Source organism: Melanostigma gelatinosum, assembly GCF_949748355.1.
Source record: "Melanostigma gelatinosum genome assembly, chromosome: 6".
NCBI classification, from domain to species: domain Eukaryota; kingdom Metazoa; phylum Chordata; class Actinopteri; order Perciformes; family Zoarcidae; genus Melanostigma; species Melanostigma gelatinosum.
This window is the reverse complement of record NC_136639.1, coordinates 15,004,264-15,026,547: the sequence shown is the minus strand read 5'-3', so window position 1 is coordinate 15,026,547 and position 22,284 is coordinate 15,004,264. Positions and strand designations below refer to the sequence as shown.

The 22,284-nt window shown below is 41.5% G+C and overlaps 2 protein-coding genes across 2 annotated transcripts in view; one reads left to right on the top strand and one right to left on the bottom strand.

Moving 5' to 3' along the window:
* LOC306779029 (neurocan core protein-like) overlaps nucleotides 1-9,429 on the top strand; it is a gene marked incomplete at its 5' end in the record, with an annotated part of 43,932 nt that extends 34,503 nt beyond the window's left edge. Inside the window, 7 exons of the mRNA XM_079270769.1 lie at nucleotides 2,518-2,631; nucleotides 2,766-2,879; nucleotides 4,481-4,639; nucleotides 4,936-5,018; nucleotides 7,042-7,186; nucleotides 7,301-7,483; nucleotides 7,583-9,429. Of these exons, the coding sequence (XP_079126895.1) occupies nucleotides 2,518-2,631; nucleotides 2,766-2,879; nucleotides 4,481-4,639; nucleotides 4,936-5,018; nucleotides 7,042-7,186; nucleotides 7,301-7,483; nucleotides 7,583-7,740 (956 nt within the window). The 3' untranslated portion in view covers nucleotides 7,741-9,429. The remainder of the gene's footprint in view (nucleotides 1-2,517; nucleotides 2,632-2,765; nucleotides 2,880-4,480; nucleotides 4,640-4,935; nucleotides 5,019-7,041; nucleotides 7,187-7,300; nucleotides 7,484-7,582) is intronic.
* A 3,065-nt stretch (nucleotides 9,430-12,494) lies between these two features.
* Nucleotides 12,495-20,319, bottom strand: LOC306778342 (hyaluronan and proteoglycan link protein 1-like). Its single transcript, XM_079269807.1, has 4 exons — nucleotides 20,042-20,319; nucleotides 15,196-15,537; nucleotides 13,886-14,185; nucleotides 12,495-13,715 (listed from the first exon to the last, which is right to left on the bottom strand). The coding sequence occupies exons 1-4, from the start codon at nucleotides 20,130-20,132 to the stop codon at nucleotides 13,429-13,431; spliced, it is 1,020 nt and encodes a 339-aa protein (XP_079125933.1). The 5' UTR covers nucleotides 20,133-20,319; the 3' UTR covers nucleotides 12,495-13,428.
* Nucleotides 20,320-22,284: the final 1,965 nt, after the last annotated feature.

The following is a 22,284-nucleotide window of genomic DNA, read 5'->3' as shown; positions in this document are numbered from 1 at the left end:
AAGGATAGATCAAATGATCACACTCATTTGACAGAGCATGTGACACGGACAGCTGCTCTTCTGCACAGTACAATGAAAATGGACCAAATGCTAACATCATCTCCTCCCTACAGCAGTAATACATTTTCAGTGGGAAGTAACACAGATATTGCAGGTGAGGAGGGCTCTGCGGATGAGATCTTAGATACTACAACTGCTTCACCTAAGACAGTGACATCTGAGAGTGAAAATTCTTTAGCCACTCCAGATTCCCCTCAGTTCAGGGGCACAGAAAAACCCACCACAATGACCCTAGTGGATAAAACTAAAACAAGTGAGATAGCCACAGAGGTAGAGAAAGCATCATTGTCAGACAGAGTTTCACCCCCTACCATTAGTTTGATGTCAACCTCAGCACACGAAGAGAGCACAGAGGACCACATGACCACTGTATCCACAAAAGAATCCCTTTCTACATCGACAGTGTCTTCTCTACAAAGCACTTCAAAGCCTGTTGTAATGATTCAGTTTGTCACCACTTTCGTACCAGAACCAGATACTACACCATTTGAGGTGTCCTTCCAACAGGCAAGGTCAGAGATTACGTTCACTAATCATCCCCACATTGACATCTCCTCTGAGAAAACCGTATATGCCACAACCAGACCAATGTTGCTCAGTGGGGAGTCAAGCAAACACTTTGAACCTAGTGGTGTGACTCCCCATACTGCAGTTACAGCTACGTCACTGGAAGATAAGACAGCTCACACATCCACCGATGCTGCAATAACTTCACGTCCTACAGATGAAACAGTCAGTTCTAAAGGGACAGTGCCTGCTGGGGTTGAAAATACAAGTCCAAAACTTGCAACTGACAGATCTGCAAAACCTGAAGCAGAAACAGCTGTTGCGACAGCATCTTCTACAGACTCAAGCTCAGTGGAACTAACTCTAGAGGCAACAGCTTCTTCACTTTCAATGCAAACAAAAAATATTCCATTTTCAACTGCATCTTCACTGTTCAGCACTGAGACTCCTTTGAAGACTTCCATTTCAGATGTTACTGATCAAGTAGCCTCAACAGCATCACCCAAAATGGTGACAGCAGAGAGTAGATGGACTACCACTTCCACCTCTGCCACTGAGAAATCAACTGGAGTGTCACTTGAGACAGGCACTTCAACAGATAAAAAGGCTTCAAGTTATGAAACAACATCATCAGAGAGTGACAAGATCCCTGTATCAACAGAAAGAAGTATTGGCATTTTAACAGAAGAAGAAGGTTCAGGTGACAATACAACAACTATCATCCATTCAGACTCTGTCACTCCAGCTTTTTCAACCCTGTCCAGTATTGGTGAGTTGGGTATCATCACCAGCACTGTATCACCTGAAATGACAAACACCCAAACAGATGAGCCAGAATCATCTACATACGAACAAACCTCAGGACCGATTACAGGATTAACAACTGTGCCCACAGCGTCTTCTTCAGTTGCTGAAGCCAGTAGGACAGTTGAAACAGCTGTTGACTGGGTTTCAAGTGGTGCAAAGATTGAACCATCCCCAGATACAAATTCTAAAGAGAATATATATGACAATATAGATTCGACCCCAGATTATGACACACCAGACCTAGTTGAAGCAGTTCCAGGAACAGTTCTGATTCCTACACCACCTGTTTCTCAAACATCTGAGAGTCGGCCTGTTGACTCACTGAGCAGTACTGAAAGTAGCTCAGAAGCAAATGCAACCAAATCACCTGTAGTAGCAGCAGCTGTTACCTTCTTGCCTTCTACCTCAGCCCCTGTTAGTGTAGTATCCTTGTCTAGTTCTGCGAGTGGTTCAGAAAGCACCGACAGCTCAGAAGAAAGCATGGTCACAGTAAGCACTGTTGGTGGTGAAGTTGAGAACGTCACCTCTGAGCTTCTGTCTGCCACAACTAAGTCCCCCTCCATCATTAGTACTGGGGCTGAAAGTGGATCCGGCAGTTTTGAGAGTGTGTCTGGTGAGATGACGACTACTAAGAAACCAAAGATCGACAGTACGGAGGAACAGTCTCTGCCCCCAGATGAAATCCAGACTGTATTCAAGGTTGATGCTACCCCAGCTTCAAAGATGGAGTCAACTAGTGTTGATAGAACATCTGAGAAAGAGGATGTCGTGGGCAAAATTGAGGGAGTTGTCACTCCTCACACTGAAATTCCCACAAGGACCCATACAGAGTTTACAACAATGACACCAGCTCAAACACAAAGCTGGCCAGTTTTAGTTGCATCCATTGCCACCACTCCTTCAGCTTTTTCTGAAGAGGATGACAAACCAGACAGTGACAAACCACACATTGGAGGAGAACCACCAATAAGAGGGAAGGAAACTGACACGGAACTCGATTTGGAGCAAACCGTCGTTGGCGAGACTGTTGAAATTCCAGGTATGCTTTTTCAAATTGTTTCAATGGAATACAACAAAATATGTAAAATCAGGAAAAATTTCCTTTAAACACAACTTTTATCTTGCTTTTTTATGTCTTAACAGGAGTTCACTCGTGTACAGAAAATATTTGTCTCAATGGAGGAGCCTGCTACAAGAGTGGCAGCATCTATACATGCCACTGTGCTCCAGGTTACAGTGGTAATCAGTGTGAAACAGGTAGGATACTATCAATAATTCCTCTCACGATATCTTAATGCCTTAACTTTCACAGAGGATGCAACAAATTAATCTTAAAAGTGGTTTTAATGTCATGGCAACTATGAGTTTTTTTGCCTTTTGTTTCTTTGTAGATTTTGATGAGTGCCAGTCAAATCCTTGCCGCAATGGAGGCACATGTGTTGATAAGCTGGCTTCCTTTACATGCGTGTGCCTCCCAAGCTACTCTGGGCTGTATTGTGAGGAAGGTAAGTTTGTGGTTAATTTGAGTATTCTGTTTTAGATTAACAAAATGTTTTCATTGGTGTTTCAAATGGTTCCAACCATCCATCTAAACTGCCTAGATTCAATTGTAACAATTGCAACCTCATAAGCAGATCTTGCATTTGGTAATGTGTTTAGACAATTAACTGAATCATTCACCTGAGTCTCTGGGAAATACACAAGAAAAAATAGAGTATGAGTCATTCAAATTGTTGCCACACCACAGAAATACAATTCGAGAGAATTGCCTTAGGTTTCTCCAGGGCATTATCTGTCATAAACAGCATATTTATGTCATCATCTCAATTTACAGTCTGTTTTTAGCATTGCCTCAAGGTCTGTGAAGTCTGATAATACTTCGACCACCCTCGAGCTTGAGTTTCCACAGACACAGAGACAGTTGACTCATTTTCAACATAACCTTTTTCAGACATTGATTTCTCTGTGCCAGGTCAGATGAGGTGTACACTACAACACAGGTGTGCTAGACATCAAGTCACTTCTTGATATTTTCCATCTGACAATACGATTAGACTAGACATGACGTTCCTGGGTACACCCTGGGAAACCACGTTTATCCACACAAGACTGAGTCTTATGTAATATAGTTGCTTGATGCCTAATTTATTCTGAAGTTCCCATATCACATACTTTTACATTAGTGTGCCTATTTGCATCCCAAGTGTGCTGAACCCAGGGCATCATCTGTCTTGGCTGATCTCTCTTGACCAGAGTCTACACCCTTATTTGTTTTCGGGATCACTCATCAGTGAATCACACCCATTCACTGTACTCAGACAGAGCTGCTGGCTTCGAAAGTTTTGGCAGGAGAAAGAGAGAAAAAGTAGCTTGAAGAGGAACAACCCTGTCTGTTAACGTTTGGAAGTTGGATTGAGGAGGGGAGAGAGGCACAGACAGTAAACTGAGTTGCTGCAGCATATGTTGGGACACATATCATCAGTAGGTTCAAGATGAGGATGGTATTTTAAGGTGTGATGGAGAAAATTACTCCAATCTTTGGTGAAATAATATGAAAATCTATATCCATTTTAACTCCTCGCCTTATTCAAAATCCATTTTAAATCTCATCACCTGGAGTTTCTGGGTTTGACATAAATGTGACCTGTTTGCGACTGCATAGCCCATGCTCCATTATTTTACCCGGCTATAATTTGGAATCTTAATTCACAGCTTTTTTTTTCCATTTATGAATACTTTTGAAGTAGAAACATCTGCTTTACCACTGTTATCACACCTTTTGGTAGTAATTGGAAGCTAATTGTGGTTTTGCCTCCACGTCCTTATAGTGCCGCTGTTAGGGGTTGTAAGAACTAATCATTCATGTTGTTCCTCTTCCATCTTGATTAGAAACAGTGGTCAGTAGACCTAAAGGGTCAGTATACTCAGTTTCTAAGAGTACTGTGTCGGCAGTATGATAGATTATGTCATGAATAAGGTAGTGAGTTCGATAGATTCATGGCTGGAAGTAAAAATTAGTTGTCAATGTTTATGTTGATGTCTGGCGATCTGTTGCAAAACTGTTTATCCTGAATACCTCATTCACTCTTTCGTTCTCTCCCACCAGATACAGACACATGTGACTATGGCTGGCATAAGTTCCAGGGCCACTGCTACAAGTACTGCCCCCACAGAAGAAGCTGGGACACAGCCGAGAGAGAGTGTCGCATGCAGGGTGCTCATCTCAGCAGCATCCTCTCCCACGAGGAGCAACAGTTTGTCAACCGTAAGTTGAAGCTCACAGTTGCAGTCAATCGTTGAGCACTAAAACCTATTCAAAGTCCTACTTTATGAAACCCACATGATACTGTAAGATTGAAGCAATACAAAATCTCCTTCAAAGCCACATCCACCACACTAATGTAGCTGTACAGTAAATGCAGGAAAAAGATTCAAGCATAATAAAAGCCATCGCTATCTTTGCCTTCCCTTTTGCACTTACTGGAACCAAAGAGTCCTAAAAAGGAGATATGGCAACAGAGAAACGTGATCTGCTGTGTTTCATTCTACCCTGTATGGCAGGTCTTGGAAAGGACTACCAGTGGATTGGCCTGAATGATAAGATGTTTGACAGTGACTTCCGCTGGACTGACAGCAGCCCTGTGGTAAGATCAGTTGCTTTCTCACATATTTTTGTCTCAACGAACGTGGCTCAGAGACAATATCAACATTTGGAAAAGATGTCGATGACACATACAGTCATCTAGGGAGAGTCATTCTTTTTAGGGGCTGTGGTGACTTTCTCATGACGTACTCTCCTCTGCCTCATATTGCTACACCCTGGTGGGTGACTGCTCTGGTAATCAATTTGATGTAGCACATACTGTACGTCACCACCTTTTAGTCAGTGTGAGTGCAGTGACAGAAAACCAACAGCTGCAACAATGCAAGCAGTTGACAAACCAATGTAAAAGAGTAGGCAAGGGAGGGAAATGCACGCTGCTGCAAATGCACGCTTGTGACATGCAATGTTTATTAAATAGCACACAAGTGGGAGCGTGTTTGGTGTAGTGATTGTAGCTGTGTAAGATCCTGCTCACCAGACAGGAAAGTTGCAAATTACTGTGTGCATCCGTGTCGTACAGATAGATCATTCACTCACTTCAAAGATAATCCTCCAGGACCAGAGATAAGGGCCCGAGGGTAAAAAGATAAGCACAGGCCGCCTGTAGAGACCCTTGCTCAGCTGAGAGATTGAGGGGTGATGAGGGTGTTGGTGACACTGTGTGGAGGGGAGTTTGGCAGGCGTAGACAGGTATGGTCCCCCTTCAACCCCCACACGCATCAGAAGGCCCGACCCTCAAACAGCCACCCGGGGCAAGGGCCACCAGGCAGGCAGACACACAGATGGACAGCACCTGTGCTCGGCTGCAGAAAGAGAGAAACACTGGATAGAAGCAGCCCAGGGGGTCTGGGTGGGTGGTCACCTCCTGCGGATATAAGTATAGTATATAAGACTACATATGAATAACTGTGATATATTTATATTTGGAAACATTTCAAGAAAATGTATCAGGGCAGTGAAACACCCAAGCTGGTGTCTTTGGTTGTCTGTGTGTGGGGGTGATCAAAGTTAGTTTGATTATTTTGAGAAGGATGCAGGCCTGCTGTTCAGTTGACGGGTCACCCATTTGTTAACTTGAAGTGAGCTGAGCAGGAAGTCAATGTGTGTTTTTTCACCATAATGACAGAGTAGCAGAGCCTCAGGGCATGATTGGTGGAGTTGGGGGGGGGGGGGGTTCACAGCTTTGAAGAGGCTGTTTGAACCTAAAATGTGCTGAAAGACTGCAGGTAGCATCAACTCCCGGTTCGATGCCCCACAGCTCTACAGCTGTGTGTATACTGTATTAATGTGTAGATGAACATCTGTGTTTGTATGGATTTTTGTGCCTGCAGAATTACACTTGTAATGCGAGGCATGCAGCCCGTGTGACGTAACAACGCAACACTTAGGTTTCCATGATGATGAAGACCTCTAATCAAGTACCTGTAGGGTCTACTGGATTCAGTTCATATCTCGGCTAGGAAGTGACATGTTAGTGTGTTGTTGCCCCTTAATAATCTTTTGTCTTTTAGAAACCTGTTAAAAAATACTATTACGGCTGCTCATTCTGTGGCTAAATGTAGTTTACACGCCTATTTGTAAATGTGTTGGTTTCTGTGCCTCGTGTTAGTGAAATAGACCCTGGAAGTGTCCCTCAGAGCTGAACTATGATGCAGTCACTAGGTTGCTCAGTTTAAGTTGTCTCCCAGAAACATACAGTTGCTCTCTCTTGTGGCGATTGATTAAAATCACAGTGATGGGAAACTGCTGCTTAAACAGCACAGGATCTCTATTTCTGGGATCACTTCTATGAAAGGAGATGGGTGGTTGTAAGAAAACATGTGGTGATTTGGTAACCTTTACCCCACTGGTGTCTTTAGTACAATGTCATGCATTTTATCAAGCAGATTAAATATACATAATAGATAACTGCTGCTCCTAAAATAGGTTATAATGATTAATAGAATACAAAAATCACAACATCTATATCTATATTAGGGTTAGAATTAGTATTATTATGGTTCCCTAAAGGACACAAATCCATCATAATGTCTTACTCTTTATGCTCTCCACTTGTTTTTCAGCAATATGAAAACTGGAGGCCCAACCAGCCTGACAGCTTCTTCTCCTCTGGTGAGGATTGTGTCGTGATGATATGGCATGAGGACGGCCAGTGGAACGATGTTCCTTGCAACTACCACCTAACTTTCACTTGCAAAAAGGGCACAGGTGAGACACATACTCTCTTACTTTGAATACATGGGTTTAGGAAGGAGAAAATGCAAGTCTTCTGTCTACTGTCAAATTCCTCACTTTAATATTATCGTCACCTCTGCTTCCCAGTGGCCTGTAACCAACCCCCTCTGGTGGAGAATGCACGTACCTTTGGTAAGAAGCTTGAGCGGTATGAGATCAACTCGCTGGTGAGATACCAGTGCCGGACAGGCTTTATTCAGAGGCACGTCCCAACTGTTCGTTGTCGTGGAGATGGACAATGGGACAGCCCTAAAATCTCCTGCATGAACCGTAAGTACAACAAGGATTGCTCTGGGTTTATGTCACTGTATAACATTTTAACAAACACTTAAATTGTTGTAGAGCTAATACTTGATTTTTGTCTAACAGCATCGCGCTATCAGAGGACCTATATTAGAAGACATCAACACAATAGTCTCTACAGCATCAACAACTTCAAGAGATGGCCAGACGAGGCCTTCCGCTTATACCAGAAGCGCTACCGGGGAAGAAGAGACAGGACTGAAAATACGCCGAAGAGACAGTAATTGCTATGTAAACGTGGCACAGCTCACCCGAGACGAGAACACATAGCTGATGCTTGTGTGGAAAGAGGAAAAGGATTCCCCAAGAAAAAGCACAAGAGGAAACTCACCAAAGAAACCAAGAGAACAACCTGTAGTTTTCTTACATTTTGGATGAGGATGGAATGAAGTGCCTTTTTAAAAAGATGTTGATTCATGACTCAATGCCGATGTGGATAAAATACTTTCAGCTGGCTACTGGAAAAGCAAAAAGTACACTCATTCTTTTTTAAACTGCGAACGTTTTTTCTTCGTCCTTAGCATATAATAATAATAATACACCCATGACTGTCTAATACCTCTGTACACCGACTGTGCTATTTAAAATCACCATAAGTGTTCCTTGATCATAGAAAAAAGCTATTGTGAAAATATAGCGCTTACATTATGTAAAGGAATCCATTATGTTGTCGTGCTGTTTTAAGCTGGACTTCATTTTAATGAGCATGCATGCATATGCATACATATGAAGGCCTCAAATTGAACCATGTTTATTCTATGGCAAGACATCCAAGTTATCAGAACACAAATGGAGGCATCAGTGACAAGGAATGATCATACAAAGGACTCATAGTTTACACTCGTAGATACATCACATACTTGGAGAACTGTAAAACTTTGTGAACAATCTTTCTCCAGTCTTCACACATAATCATTATGGTTTCATAGCTTTGTCCGAGGAAACTATACCAAATTCTACCAAATCACCACCTGCCATTAGCTCCAGCCATCAATGGATGTCATTGATGTCATTAATATCTTGTCAAGATACATTTTTAAGGATAGATTTCTATACAGATATTTTTTAATGATATGATTGATATTTCTTTTGTGTGATTTTTTTGCAATTTCACATGAGAGTTTGCTCTCTAAGTACTTACCAACAAAGCCTTTATCCACTGATGGAAATCAATTTCCATTCCTATTTTCAAATGAAAGCAGAGAAATTTGGCTCAATTAGCCATGAATTGTATTATGTGTGTTAAGTGCATAACTTACAATTAGTTGCTACAGCATGTTTACAATAACTGTAATGCTGTTCATAATTACACACCACAAGAGTCCTGCTATCATCTGTTGCTGTAGTCTGTGATGGTTTTCTAGGGAAAGCCTTTTATTCTGGACACTTAATTAACGTTTCTGTTATTGTGGTCATCAGCCTTTGAGAGAATGCATTTTGTGAAACCCTCAAAAACACTTGAACATAACGGCTGTTTAGGCACAGATGCACATAATTTATTTTCAAGCTGCTCTTGTTCTATACTTGCAGGTGAAATATGATGCTGCCATCTGTCCCTGGAGTGCTCCACACTCTTGTATTTTATGTTCAACAGGAAACCAGCCACAATCACAGACTGTCTAAATGGAATGCATTGAAGATGAAAAGTTGCCGAACAATACAACGGATTTATTTGCCTTTTGACATCTGTAATGCCAGAAGTTGACCAAAGAATATGGAGGGCCCCATCGGCTGCAATGATGTTCTGTAACATTAACTAAATCTTCGTATATGTGGATGGTTATGTGTGTCTCCAGCAGTTTTTTAATGGAAAAATGTGTTTGTTTTTTCTGCCTGTGAATGTCTATGTGTGCGCTTTAGTGTGCATATAATATCATTTTATATTTATAACTTTTTATTTTACAATGTGAATGTCTGGGATGCTTGTGAATTTTTTTAAAGAGATCAAACTTGTTTTTTTTCTTTAAATCACCAAAGAAATAAAATAAATATATGGATAGTATAAAAAAAACTTTAATTTAATTTGGACTTTTTAAGGAAATGTGTTGGGAACACTGTCTGTTGTTTGAGCGCTGTGCACATTCCCCACCTGTTTTTGTTGCCTCTTATCGCTTCCAATCATCTGTTTTGTAGTGTGTTTTTGGAACAGAAACTATTTAACAGTATCTGTATTCAGTATTGGAATAGAGAGATAAAGAGGTTGAATGAATGAAATTACATAACTAGTTCTCAAAGTTTGTGATCAGAGGCAAGACAGGTGCACGAGAGCGGGAGGAAATGTGACGCAGAACTAATGTTTTGACGTCTGAATCGTTTTTCATCGTGGAACAGTCAACAGATTGTGTTTTCACAACAGCAATGGTGTTCATTCAGAGAGTCAGTAGGGATGAAACGGAAAAAAAAACAAGACAATGTGCTTAAGTGACAGTAATCAACCAAACAACAAGTCAAGAAGAACATAATGACGAAGCCTATCTTGCTCCTGGGTTCACAGTGAATGCGTTGGGAGATGAGGAGAGACCAGGGAATATTTTATGTCTGAAAACTCTGGCAGCTGATATTATGAGACCTAACTCATTAAAAAGACACTTAGAAACATTACACACCAGTCACGCTGTAGCAGTGCCTCATTCTTTGGTACTGTCATTACCCTTTTCCCAATTTATTTCAGCTGAATGTCTCCATTCCCCTGAGTTAATTGGAGAGTCATTCAGATCACTTGTTGCGCAGGGTGATGATTGGCTCCTATATAAATATTGAGAGCAGCTTGGTGCAGTTCCACTCTTGGCCAATCAGGATTTGGCAACTCCCTTTCTTTAGGGCTTAAGAGAGTTCGGGAACTGCACACTCAGGGCATTTTGATCCTTCCTTGATTTAATGCAGACCTCTCTTTTGCATATTCTGCCTGAAAAGCTGGTCTTTTGAGATTCCTTTGCTGTCTTTGGATTTGGCTTGATTCTCGACATTTTGAAATTAGAGTGACTATCAAAGAACTCTTTTCCTCGAGGTTACCTGCATCAAGGCAGACACGAGTGATATGTGTGCAAGAGTTTGTGCTTGCCTAATGACTGCAGGCTTTGTTTTTTGTAGTGGTTTATTTTCATTGAAGCCATTATTATACACATTTCCTTATCAAAGAGGAATTGGTTTATCATTGAAGAGGCATTTTATTACAATAGAATAGTTTTTTTTTTTCATTATGACCTTCTTCCCCAAAAAGTTGGAAATGTCTGAAAAACGTTTGAGTATCACACTGAGGTAATTGTTTTTATGGAGCAAGTAGTGCGGTGGTTTTACCAGCAGGTTGTGCTATCACACTAAGCCAGAAAACACCAACACAACTCATCGAAACATCATGTCAGGGATTTACTCTGAATTCTCGCAATCATGCTCTGTAGAACATCGTCATACCAATGTCCCATTTTCAAAGTATTGCTGTGTCTTGCATATACATCAAACACCAATGATAAACCCAGCAGCCATGATCTACAAGCTTCTTGGTGGACAGACAAGACATTCAGGAGTGAATGTGAACTACAGTAAAACATTACACGTAAGAACTGCATTAGGGAAAATGAGCACTTATACTGAAATGGCTGATGTGCAGAACTGTGGACCTGCAAAAGTAAATCAAACTACAGGTTTTTTTTGTCAAAAGCATGACTGTAGTTGGCTCGTCTTGAACGTCAAATACTTGTTATGCCTACATGGCGATGCATAAGGGGATGAATTCCCTTGGTGTAAATACAAGCTTTTGGAGTACATTACAATGCACCACTATTCCCAGAGTGCCACTTAACACAGCAGTGACTTGAAGTTGTCATTGACACTGCCTAATAGCGAAAAGCATCGTTACCAAGGTAGTAACATTGATTTAGTCGATGTAATGTTTGTATAAGTTTGGGTTGCTGTGGTTTCCACTGTGGTGCCCACTCCGACATTAGAGTAGACTCGACAAGTGATTAAAGGCAGCTCCTAGGTGCCCCAGCAAGAGTAAAACATATATTATTGCCTCATGAATTGCAGATGTCTCATGGGTGATCAGTGGAAAAACCTGGCCCTCTCGTTCCAGTTCTCTCTGGGATTTAACAGGCTTCCTTGGTTTGTTTTGGTAAGGAAACCCACCCTGGCTCCTTCTGAGTTCTCCTTACAGATCTGTCCGATGCAGACTATCCATTACTCTGCTATTTTCCTGTTACTTAATCTGGATGACTGTGAGCGTTAAGTGTTTGGGATGTAGCATGATCAGATCTGCTGAAAGTCAGCACAACATTTGATTGTTTGAAACCCTACTAGCAACCAAATGAAATGTCCAGCATTACTCCTGCAAAATCAGTCAGCAATCAGGCGGTGGTTGTCCACAAGAGCCACAATTCACAATTGCTCATGAATTGAACTGCTTCCAACATAAACGAACAAAGAAAAGCTCACTTTGTGCAGAAACAAATGTTTTGTGCATTTACCTCAAGTGTGTAATAGTATAGTTTACTCCTCAGGTTTTAATTGAGAATTAAACAAAATGATTAGACTTTTTTTAATGCTGAAAAAGTGTGAAAAATTCTGCACAATCTCTCTGTTTCAATCTGCCTCAGCATCCACAGAACAAAAAGGTTGCTTCAGTGGACCTTTTATCACACACATTTACATTTCACTGCTGTATCAACTTAAATCTGACCCCATTCCCATGCATTCGCACAATAACTGTGAAACTGTTCCCTTTTGTTTAACTTAGTTGTGTGCTGGCAGCCCGGCACTGAATAAAAGCAATGCCAAAGAATAAATAAATGTGAGGAGAGTCTAATCTTAAATCCTCGCCCCGACATGGGTTCATGCCAGATACATGGCCCCTAATCTGGCAGCTTCAACAATGCTGTTTAAATCTCTGCTTAAACCTCTGTATCTTCACATAATGTATGTTGATTGGGTTCATGTGGAAAACAAATGTTGATTGTCGGAAAAAAAGGGATGGTTACACAAATTGATTTGAAAGTCGTATTCTTTATTTCAAACTGCTTTGTTGAAAAGGGTACATGCCGATAAGATACAAAAATACCTTCACCTCTTTGTGTATACATATGCGCAAGTGTGAGATATTTTTAAGTTTTGCTTTTACAAACAATGTATCACCATATGACCACATGTAACCTACAGTAAGTACCATATGTCAGTGGCCAGGGTCAGAAAAAGTAAAACATAAAATATCAAATCGGTACCAAAAAAAGGGTGCTATCATCTGGCAAACCAGTTTACCAGCTCTGTATGTCCAAAACATGCTCTCTGTGGTCCGTTGGACACTTTTATGATTTTTTTTTTTGTTGGTTTTGATTCTTTATTCTCAAACATTTATTCAGATCTAATCCCTAGAGCGTGACTATCAATTAATCGTTCTTTCGGAGTGATCTTCAGTGTTAGTCAGGCCTTTAAAACAGTGGAGTCCAAGTGGAAAAAACGAGAATTTGTGAAACTGTCTTCTCAGTCAAGGTGGATTTCAGAATTTGTTAGTGGTAATTGTAGCTACCATGGGGAATTGCTACAACTTTTAGACAATCAGGGAATGTTTTGTTAAAAGGTTGTGTTAAGGGCAAGAGGGGAAGATGTATACGTCTTCTGCATTGTCTGGTGGAAATCTTTCCGTTTTGTATTTTCTAAAAACTACACTTCACAAAAAAAATCTGACAGAATCTGTTTTTGTCTGAAAAAAATTATAAACATGTAAAAAAACAAAGCGACGAAGTAAGGCGTACAGTATTTGTTTATTTAGCAGTTAAAAGAGTGTTATCACAGTTTCAGAAAGGTATTGAGCTCATGCTAGTTAAGATCCAAAGCTTGTCGGCTTTATTGTTGATTTTATTGGTTGTGGTTGTTGCTTCTCTTTGGTGGTTATGGCTTCACTACTCCTACCTACCGCCTCACTACTCATCTTTGTAGCAGTAGACGCCGTAAGACTTTTGCATCTTGTCTGGGAATCCAACAAAGCGCACTGCAGCTTCTGTGGGGCTACAGTTCTTGCGGGGCCTGGAGATGGGGTAGCGGACACTACCGTCAGCCAACCAGCCAGCGTCGCAGCGATCGAAGCCCTCGAGCTTCCAGGCGGAGTACATATGGCCCACCCTGGCAATCTCTGCCCCATCGTCTAGGCATCCCTGCACAGCCTCGTCGAAGGTCAGCCTGTCGGGCTGGACCAGCCAATAGCAACGTCCTGACAGCAGAGAGCACAAAACAGATGGTCAGAAAAAACAAGATATTTCCTTCTCTTTTTACAGGTTGGTCTATCAAAACCGTAAATTTCAATGAGTTTTCTGTTGCAAGAATAATCAATGAAAATAATAGTGAATCAAGAAAATGCATATACAAATAAAAGTAACCCACCCTTGAGTGCAGAAGCAAAGCAGAAAACATCAAAGCGGCCCTTCTGTTTGTCGCGACTTCCGTAGCTTATGAGGCCAGGCCCTTTGTTGCCACCGCAAGGCCCTCTGGCTCTGGTGACGGGATAATGCACTGTGCCATCACTCAGCCAGCCAGCATTGCACCAGTCCAGGCCGCCCTTCCAGGCCTGATGCAGTTGATCTAAGGTGGCGACGGAAGCATTCTGTTCCAGACAAGCCTGTGTAGCATTGGCGAAGTTCAGGTTGTAGCGGCCCTGACTGGGGGAGTATGGGAACACAACACCTGAGCGAGGAAGAAGAGATAAAATGAGTATGACAATATGTCAACAATCAGTCTGCGCTTAGTTTTATGATGAATGTCCATCAGCTGAGACAACAGAGGCCATACATTGCTAACTCATTCATTTTGTGCTTGTTTACCTCTCTGCATGGAAGAAATAATCATATTTTGCAAACTGATCTGCTGCACTAAACATTAAAGCAGACTGCTCTAAACTGCTCTAACTCCATGGATCCAACAAAAAGTTGTAAAATAATTACTCAAAAGTGAATCCTACAAGACTTCATTTCAGAAATTCTCTGGCATCATGGTGCCTTCCATATACCAAGTTTTAGCTCATTACATTAATTCTAAACTGTATTTCATGATTACCAAAAGATTTGGCAAATTCTAGCAGCTGTATCAAAGTAACACATTGTTAATATTTGTGAGATTCTTCACACGTGGGTGGGAGTCGCCCTTTTCTGCAGAGGAGTTTTAACCCACTGCAGTGATTTAGTGTGTCACCGTGCAAGGTTCCAGGGATCTATGTTTGAATATATCAACAACCCAAACATGCATGAAAAGCACTTTGAAGGCTCTTTGTATGACATATTTTCAAAGGAAGATGATTTAGTGATTTATAAAATCTGAAAAGTCAGTCAATGTAATCGGATATGGACTGGAGAAAAAAAGCAAAATGTGTTTCTGTTTACTGACGTTGAACAGCGTTCAAATGTGATCATGGCTGAATCATTACAGCGGTTTGGATGAATCACAACAAGCTGTCTGATCTTTTCTTTTTATTTTTCCACAAGAAAAGGAAATGTGGATGTTTTCAATAACTACAACATTTTTTTTTGAGAAAGATGATTCATCTTGAACTACATGTATTTTTAACAATAAAAGGATACATGCAAAATGACTGGTGGTGATAGAGCTCCTAATGTTATCACAGCTGGTACACTAACTTTTTTTAAGGTCCAACCCTATAGGCTGAGCTTCTAAATCGATGTAAAAAAAACAGGATTTACCATCAGTGAGACCACCTTGCACATCCAAGGTAACGTCTTCCATGAAGTCCACCATGCCGTTGATGATCTCACAGCGGTATTTTCCGGAGTCATCTGTGGAGACATCTGTGATCGTTATGGAGGCATCTTCAACTTCATCCGGCAAAAATACACGGCCTGCGAAGCTTCCGAAGGTCTTCTTGTGGAGTCCCATTGAAAGTAGCACATCCTCATTCAGTGCTTCGTCTTCTGCCACTTTGGTCCATTTGATTCGGATGCCAATGTTACCAAAGGCCAAGGCATCTTTGGCAGGGAGCCGGCAGGGCAGGGTGACATTGGTCCCTAGGTCTGCCAAAACCATAACTGGAAAAGAAGAAAAAAGTATAGAACCTTATTCGGGTTTGGTGATTAATCTTATGATACTTGCATTTATATTGGAAAATGTTATGTACCGGTAATGTTTATTTTAAGTTCGAGCTATATTTTACACAGTGATTCCAAAGATTGCATTCAGTAATGCTTGCCTTGACTTGCTTGGCATGAAAGTGATACAGTCAGTATGAGAAAAAAGGGGAAAATTCCCCTTTTCACAGCATTTATTTGCACGTGTGTTTTGTATGTATTGTACAACACGGGCATGCACACAAAAGCTTTCTCACACAAAACTATCAAAGAGTTTGGGTGTATCCTGTTTGGTTTATTAGATACAGTATTGGACACCAGCCAGTCTCCTTGCTGCGCTCGTTAGTCCTAACACTTTCAGCATTAACCCTCAAAAAATAATCTTGGTCTGTAGCAATCTTTCATCCACGCCATCTGTATATGTATGTGTTGTTTATAGTATGTCAGGTACCATGTGAATAACAGGAAAGGTCAGCAGATAACACCGTTAAAGGTATCTAGACACAGAATTTAGCTGCCATCATTCTTCTTTTTTTTTCCTCTCTGCACTCCTGTCCAAACTAAGCCACCCTTTAACTCCCAATGGCGGATCATTTGTGTCTCACCGTGGGTTCCCACAATCTCCCTGACCTCCATGTTCAGACCTCACAGTGCTTGCTTAGTTAAGAGGACCCCAACCTGCAAGGGGCCGCCTGTGCCAGGCAATAATAAGCACCAGATGGATGGATGTACACAACCCCTGCTCTGACTCCCACCACCACCGGTAAAGCCTTGAACAATCAACCTTGTAAGTGGAGTCAAACTCTGCAACGCATGGGACTTGTAAGATAATATGGTAATTATGCAACTGAGTAAATCAACTGGCGTTTTGGCTTTAAGTATTCTGCAGGCATAACTATTAATCTACCTATGCTGTTTTTGACAGAGTCCTGGTTCAGTGCTGAATGTAAAAAAAAGGAAAAAAAAAACTTCCATGCTCTGTTTCTGATTTATTTTCTTCCCACTTACTCAATTTGAATGAACTGTGTCTAAACCAGTCTGTCTCTCCTTCCTTACTGAGGATGCCAGCATTTGTGTTGAGGTGCCTCATTTTGAGCAGCAACACGAGAGCCCTGACTGGAATACTACATCACTGGCTCCTCGATAGGGGAAAACGTTTCCCACATGGGCAATACAGGAAACAATTGAAGCCACTGGCATTGATCAACCCACTGAAATGACTTCTAATCCACCCCATGCCTAAACTACCCCAATCCTCCATTCTATCCACACAGTAGACGCGTGTCTGGACTTTGTTCAGTGGTGCTCAGATCATTAGTATTGAGCTCTCCTGCAGAAGGATTTAATTAGCAGAAGCACCGGTGACAGAATCTACCCTTCAGTCCAACCTCCTGCCACTCTCCCTTCCATTTTGTTTCCTTCATTTTACTCATTAGGAAGAAAGCCTTTTCATGTGCCAGAGACTTATTCTATTATCCAATCACCACACCCAGTAGCCTCACTCGCCTCTCGCTGGTTAACAAGATGCCAGGTTTTTTGCGAGCTAGGAAACACATATGCCAATGCTAATACTTACTAATATCTTTGAAAGCAGAGTTTATAGCAGTTTGGACAAGAGTCTGTGTGCCAGTTCTGTCAGTGAGGAATGACTCACAGCATCATCATGCCTCGTAAATTCACTGCACGGGTAGCAGTTGCATGAAGTGTGATTTAAACTTGCGTGATGCAGAATGACTAAACTGATCATCAAAAGCCTTAGCCAAGGTGAAGTCCATGTTGACGTCAACACAAGCTCACGAGATGTGATGCCATCCAACTTTTATGCTTTAAAAAATTCATGATTTCTTCATATTACTTTGGAAATTAGAGTAGATAGAATAAAGGGTTTCATTTCACCGTCTTATGGAAACAAAAACCAACGACTGGATGTGGTTTGTAATCCTGGAATGTGAGATGGAAGGAGGGGATTGATTGAACATCCCAGTTCAACATTATGCTCAGAAAAGCTTGGTATGGATTACTGAATACATACTAACCTAATACAATAATACAAATAAAGAACTCTTACTGGAGCAACCTCGAGGGTTGCTGCAAGACAGTAGTAGCAGACAGAGAGACGGGCAAAGTAACTCCACACTCTTTCCTGCTCCTGCAGTTACCAGCAGACATGTCCCACGGGAGAATGTGGCCCCGACCATGTGGAGCACACTACACTCATAAAGCAACAGCCTGTTGTGTTTACGTAGACTTTCAGGAAAAGAGGGAAACCTTTCTGTTCTTTGTTGCACCTCACCCACATCCTATTTATAGAAGTCTCTCTGAGGTCAAAGGTTGCGCCAAATTGTCAAATAATTCAGTTACTGTTTCTATCAGACATCTTTGTGGAGTGCAGCTGGGAATTATAAAACAGCAAAGAAGTAAATGAATACATGTGCATGACAATAAAAATGCCCCGCAGCTGCAGCCAAGACCCACTGCCAGTTTATGATTGAGCAGTTCTCTCGCTCTCGCTCTCGCTCTCGCTCTGTTAAAGGTTGTAATAGCAAGCGATTGGAACCATCTGCTTTGTTGTAACAACAAACTGTTAATTAACAACAGTGGTCCAACTCTACTCAGTGACTTATATATTCAGAAACTACAACAGTGTAATTAAGCCCTTAGCATAATTTGCACTTTACATTATTGAATGAACAAAATGTTTAATGGGTTCAAATCCCTCCTCTACGAAGGGATGGACATCATCAGTGAGCATTCATTCCATGTGTATTTCAGTGTGCCACAATGTGCCACATCCTCTGACAGAGCAGCTAGATATGAGATGCTTTGCAGTACCGCACACTGTCCTACTCTGCTGCTGGCCTGCTAGTGTCAATATGGAGAAATAATTAACAAGCACAGCTGGGACAAACACAGAAGGACAACTCCTGCAAAGTAATTCCAATAAAGTCTTTGCTGCTCTCTGTCATGCATGCACAAAGTGTGTGGGTGTGAATTGCTCACATGGGCAAACACACATCCTCAGCACACATGTATAGTAAACTGTCATCAGCACAAAACTTGGCTCCATCAACATCTCATCTCCTAGCCTAAACACATTTTAAACTCGGCCCCTGGCCCCATTTTCCACTCGAGCTCTTTTTTCCCACCCAGCCCTAGCAACGGGGCCAAGCCTCAGTAACCAACAACTACAGTGAGCATTAGACTTAACAGACTATTACCTCACAGGGAAAGAGAGAGTCATTTGGCTGCTGTTCAGCATGGGGCTCTATACGTTTAGCTCGGGTCATTAATCTTAACTTTTCTTCTGTCACGCTGCCTGTTACCGTGGCGGACGTCCAAAAGCTCCCAGTGCCAGAGTGAGTCAGTAGGTAGAAGGACGTGCAACGCCCAGTGAACCGACAGAATACATTGCTCATATGGCCAATAAAAGATATACTGTTCGGTTCGATGGCTGGCCTGAGCCTAGCCAATGCGTTTACGTAATGCAGACAGTGAGGTCATGTATAAACATGTACATGTAGTGTACAGACACACACCTGTGACGTCACTGGCTAGTGGGAGCAATTCCAATGTTTGACTTTAACAGCATCAGCAGAGTGAAACTATTCTCCCCAGAGACAAACCATTTCCTCGCGTCTTGGAAGAGAGAGAGCTGACCCACCCATAATTTGACATCTACTGAGTCAGCTAGCAGGGCTACTGAAAGCACATTAAATATCACTCATATAACACATGAGAGCCTTCTGCTGTAGCTTTTTTGTAGATCTATTTTGGTATTTCATAGCTTGCAGTTGCAGCAACCATTTCAGTGTGTCATCCTGTTGGCAGGTGTGCATTTGAATTGTAACAGCATCGTGATGGAGTGCAGGGCTCTCTGATAAAACGCCTTTCTATAGGTTTTCGCTTTCCGTCTGCCACAGCAAGAAGAAGACAAACAACTGATAAAATGGCAGAAACATTACAAAAGGTGTAAACTCTACCGTGGGAAATTCCTGACTATTTTTGCACTCTATTAAAAATGACATCCATAAAGGGACAAGCACTACTCGCCCAGTTTCAGCCAATGAGGCACTTACGACACAATTGAAGAGTACAGCCAATAGTATTAGTGGTGCGGTTTTCATTCAGTAGCGTGGGCGGTGAGCCTCTGTGAATGGTAGGGTGATTTACAGTTTTCACCAGCCAGTTCATACTGTGGTGGTCTGTATGCACGAAGTCAGTCAGTCAATGGTGAGTCACACTATGTGTGTGTGTGTGTGTGTGTTACCTACTGCTACAAAGACCCCGTTGTTACACAAGCCTGAGCTGTGGTACCACTTTGCTCAGGTCCTTTACACCGCTCATCCTCCAGTTCTCTTTCTTCATGCACATCAACACACATGCATTCACAAAGAAATGGTAACAGAAAAAGACAATCACCTACATACCTGAATATCAAACATTTTGACATGAATTTGTATCTTACCTGTCGGTAATGGGGGATAGCTCATCGACTGGCTGAATGCACTACCAGCCAGGGTCAGGGAGAATATTGTGATGCACAGCAGACTCGTCATTTTCTCTTTTTTTCCAAATAAATTGTAGTTACAAAATTGAAACTTCGGAAGTTATCTAAGCTTTAAATATTTTTAGTAGAATCAAAAGTTAGCTTGAACAACTTTTCTTCTGTTTTAATTTTTTATTCATCTGGCTCTTCTTCTTTCTGTCTGTCTTTGTGCAGCAGCCGCCTGTGGTGCTACTGGAAAGTTTGGGCTCCTCAGAGGTCCAGACAAGTGCCTTTTATTGTAGCCTTACATGGTTAAGACCACTCCCCCTCCCCTCAGCTCATCACCATAGCTCTATACTGGCTCCCAGTAGCCACATTATTTATGAAAAACTCCCTCCGCTCCCTTGGGAGGATGAGGTATACAGAAAAACTCCAGACAATTAACCTGCAGATCATTATCCAGAGTAACGTGTTTTAGATAGATGGAGAGCTAAAGTGATTCCTATGAGGAATGCAAGACAGTAAAGATAAAACAACTTAGGTAAAAACAATGTAAAAGACTTGAAAAAGATCAGCATTTGTTCTCATGAGAGACAATGAATGAAACACACTCTTAAAATATAAAAAATAGTCATTGTTCAATGACTTGCAGCCTAGGTATGTTTTCACTCTGTTAACTCTGATTCATTTTGGCCTAAACCCCATTTAATTATGTCTGTTTTATGGTTTAAAGTTAACATTCATAAGTTAAAAAATGTTGTCAAGCACAACCGTGAGCTCTTTAATGGCCTGAACTCTTCCCTCACACACACTGTTGTCTTTTTATATGTACATTTGATGCAAGACCATGAAATATAAAAGGGTCATAAAAATAATGCATGCCTTCAAGTCATTCTTTGCATCCTCCCCCTTGACTTATTTTATTTACTCTCCTCTTTGCTTTCTTTCTTTTCCCTATATATTCTGTAGACATATTTATTATAATTATTTTATATTTGACAGTGTTTAACGTGGTGTTAAAAACATCTGTAACTAAGAAGGTAAGAAACCAAGTCAGCTGATGTTCACCCTCCCCACGATTACACACTTCTGCAGATGCTACAAATTGTGTGAGCATGATTCTCTCATCACTTCCGATGCTGAAGCAGAGCTGAGACACCAGAGTATAGCTCTCGTCTCAGAGGAGCAGGGACATGCATTTGTGATGAGCAGAGGGAGAATGTGTGGTCTCTCTTAAACGTTTTCTCAGCCGTCCGGACGGACTTTGAAAGATGGCAAGGCTGGGAGTGGAGCGATACGGTGCAGATGCTGTTCTGTACCTCTTCATCACTGGAGTTATTACAGCTGGTACAACTCAAGCTGTTTTCTTTCTCTTTGTCTCCCTCTTTCTCTCCTCTGCCCCGTCTGCCGATCTCTCAAACCCTGCAGAGAAGTCAACAGAGTACATGGTGGGCCTCCGTTGTATATTCTAAAGTCCCAGCTTACCCATGGCACATCCTCTCTGCCCCTGCCTCCAATCCTCTGGAGATCTAAGGAACTGTTACGTAAGATGGCCATAGGCCCTGGTGCACAGAGTGACATTATACACATATATGGCCCCAGTGTGAAGGGCAAAGAGACTCCTCACACACACTATGAGTTTACTGTAAGTGCTGCAACCACCTATGGCAGCATCTGTGAGATACTTTGAGAGTATCAAAGCCAATGTAGTTCTGAAATTATAGTAATTTTAGTGTTACAGCAAGATTGCTGCAGGCTACAGTGTGCATTCATGATGGAGGTGTAAAAGAAACTAGTACAATCAACAAAAAGTGTTATTTGGCTTAACATGTGTTGCCAATCCATCAACAGATATCCAAGCCACATCATGGAACTGTAAATATTTGGGTGGACAAGATAGATAGATGGATCGATCAGTCGTTCCTTTTCCTGTTTTCCCTCTTCTGTCTGCATATCTTGCTGAACTTCAAAAGCGAAATAAAATGCTGATGACCATGACATGTTCTTCTTGCATGTAATGGAAGCATATTTTTTTGTCTGAAGAATTTCATTTCTGATGACTTGTGCAGACAGAGACCTGGCTGATAAACTTTGGCTATAGCCATGTTTCCTCTGAAACATAAATTTAGAACTTCAAGATAATAGGTAGAACAAAATGTGAATTAATTCTTGTTTCTCTCCACACCTGTAATGCTTGTATTCAGCCGGGTCGGTTAATCAAG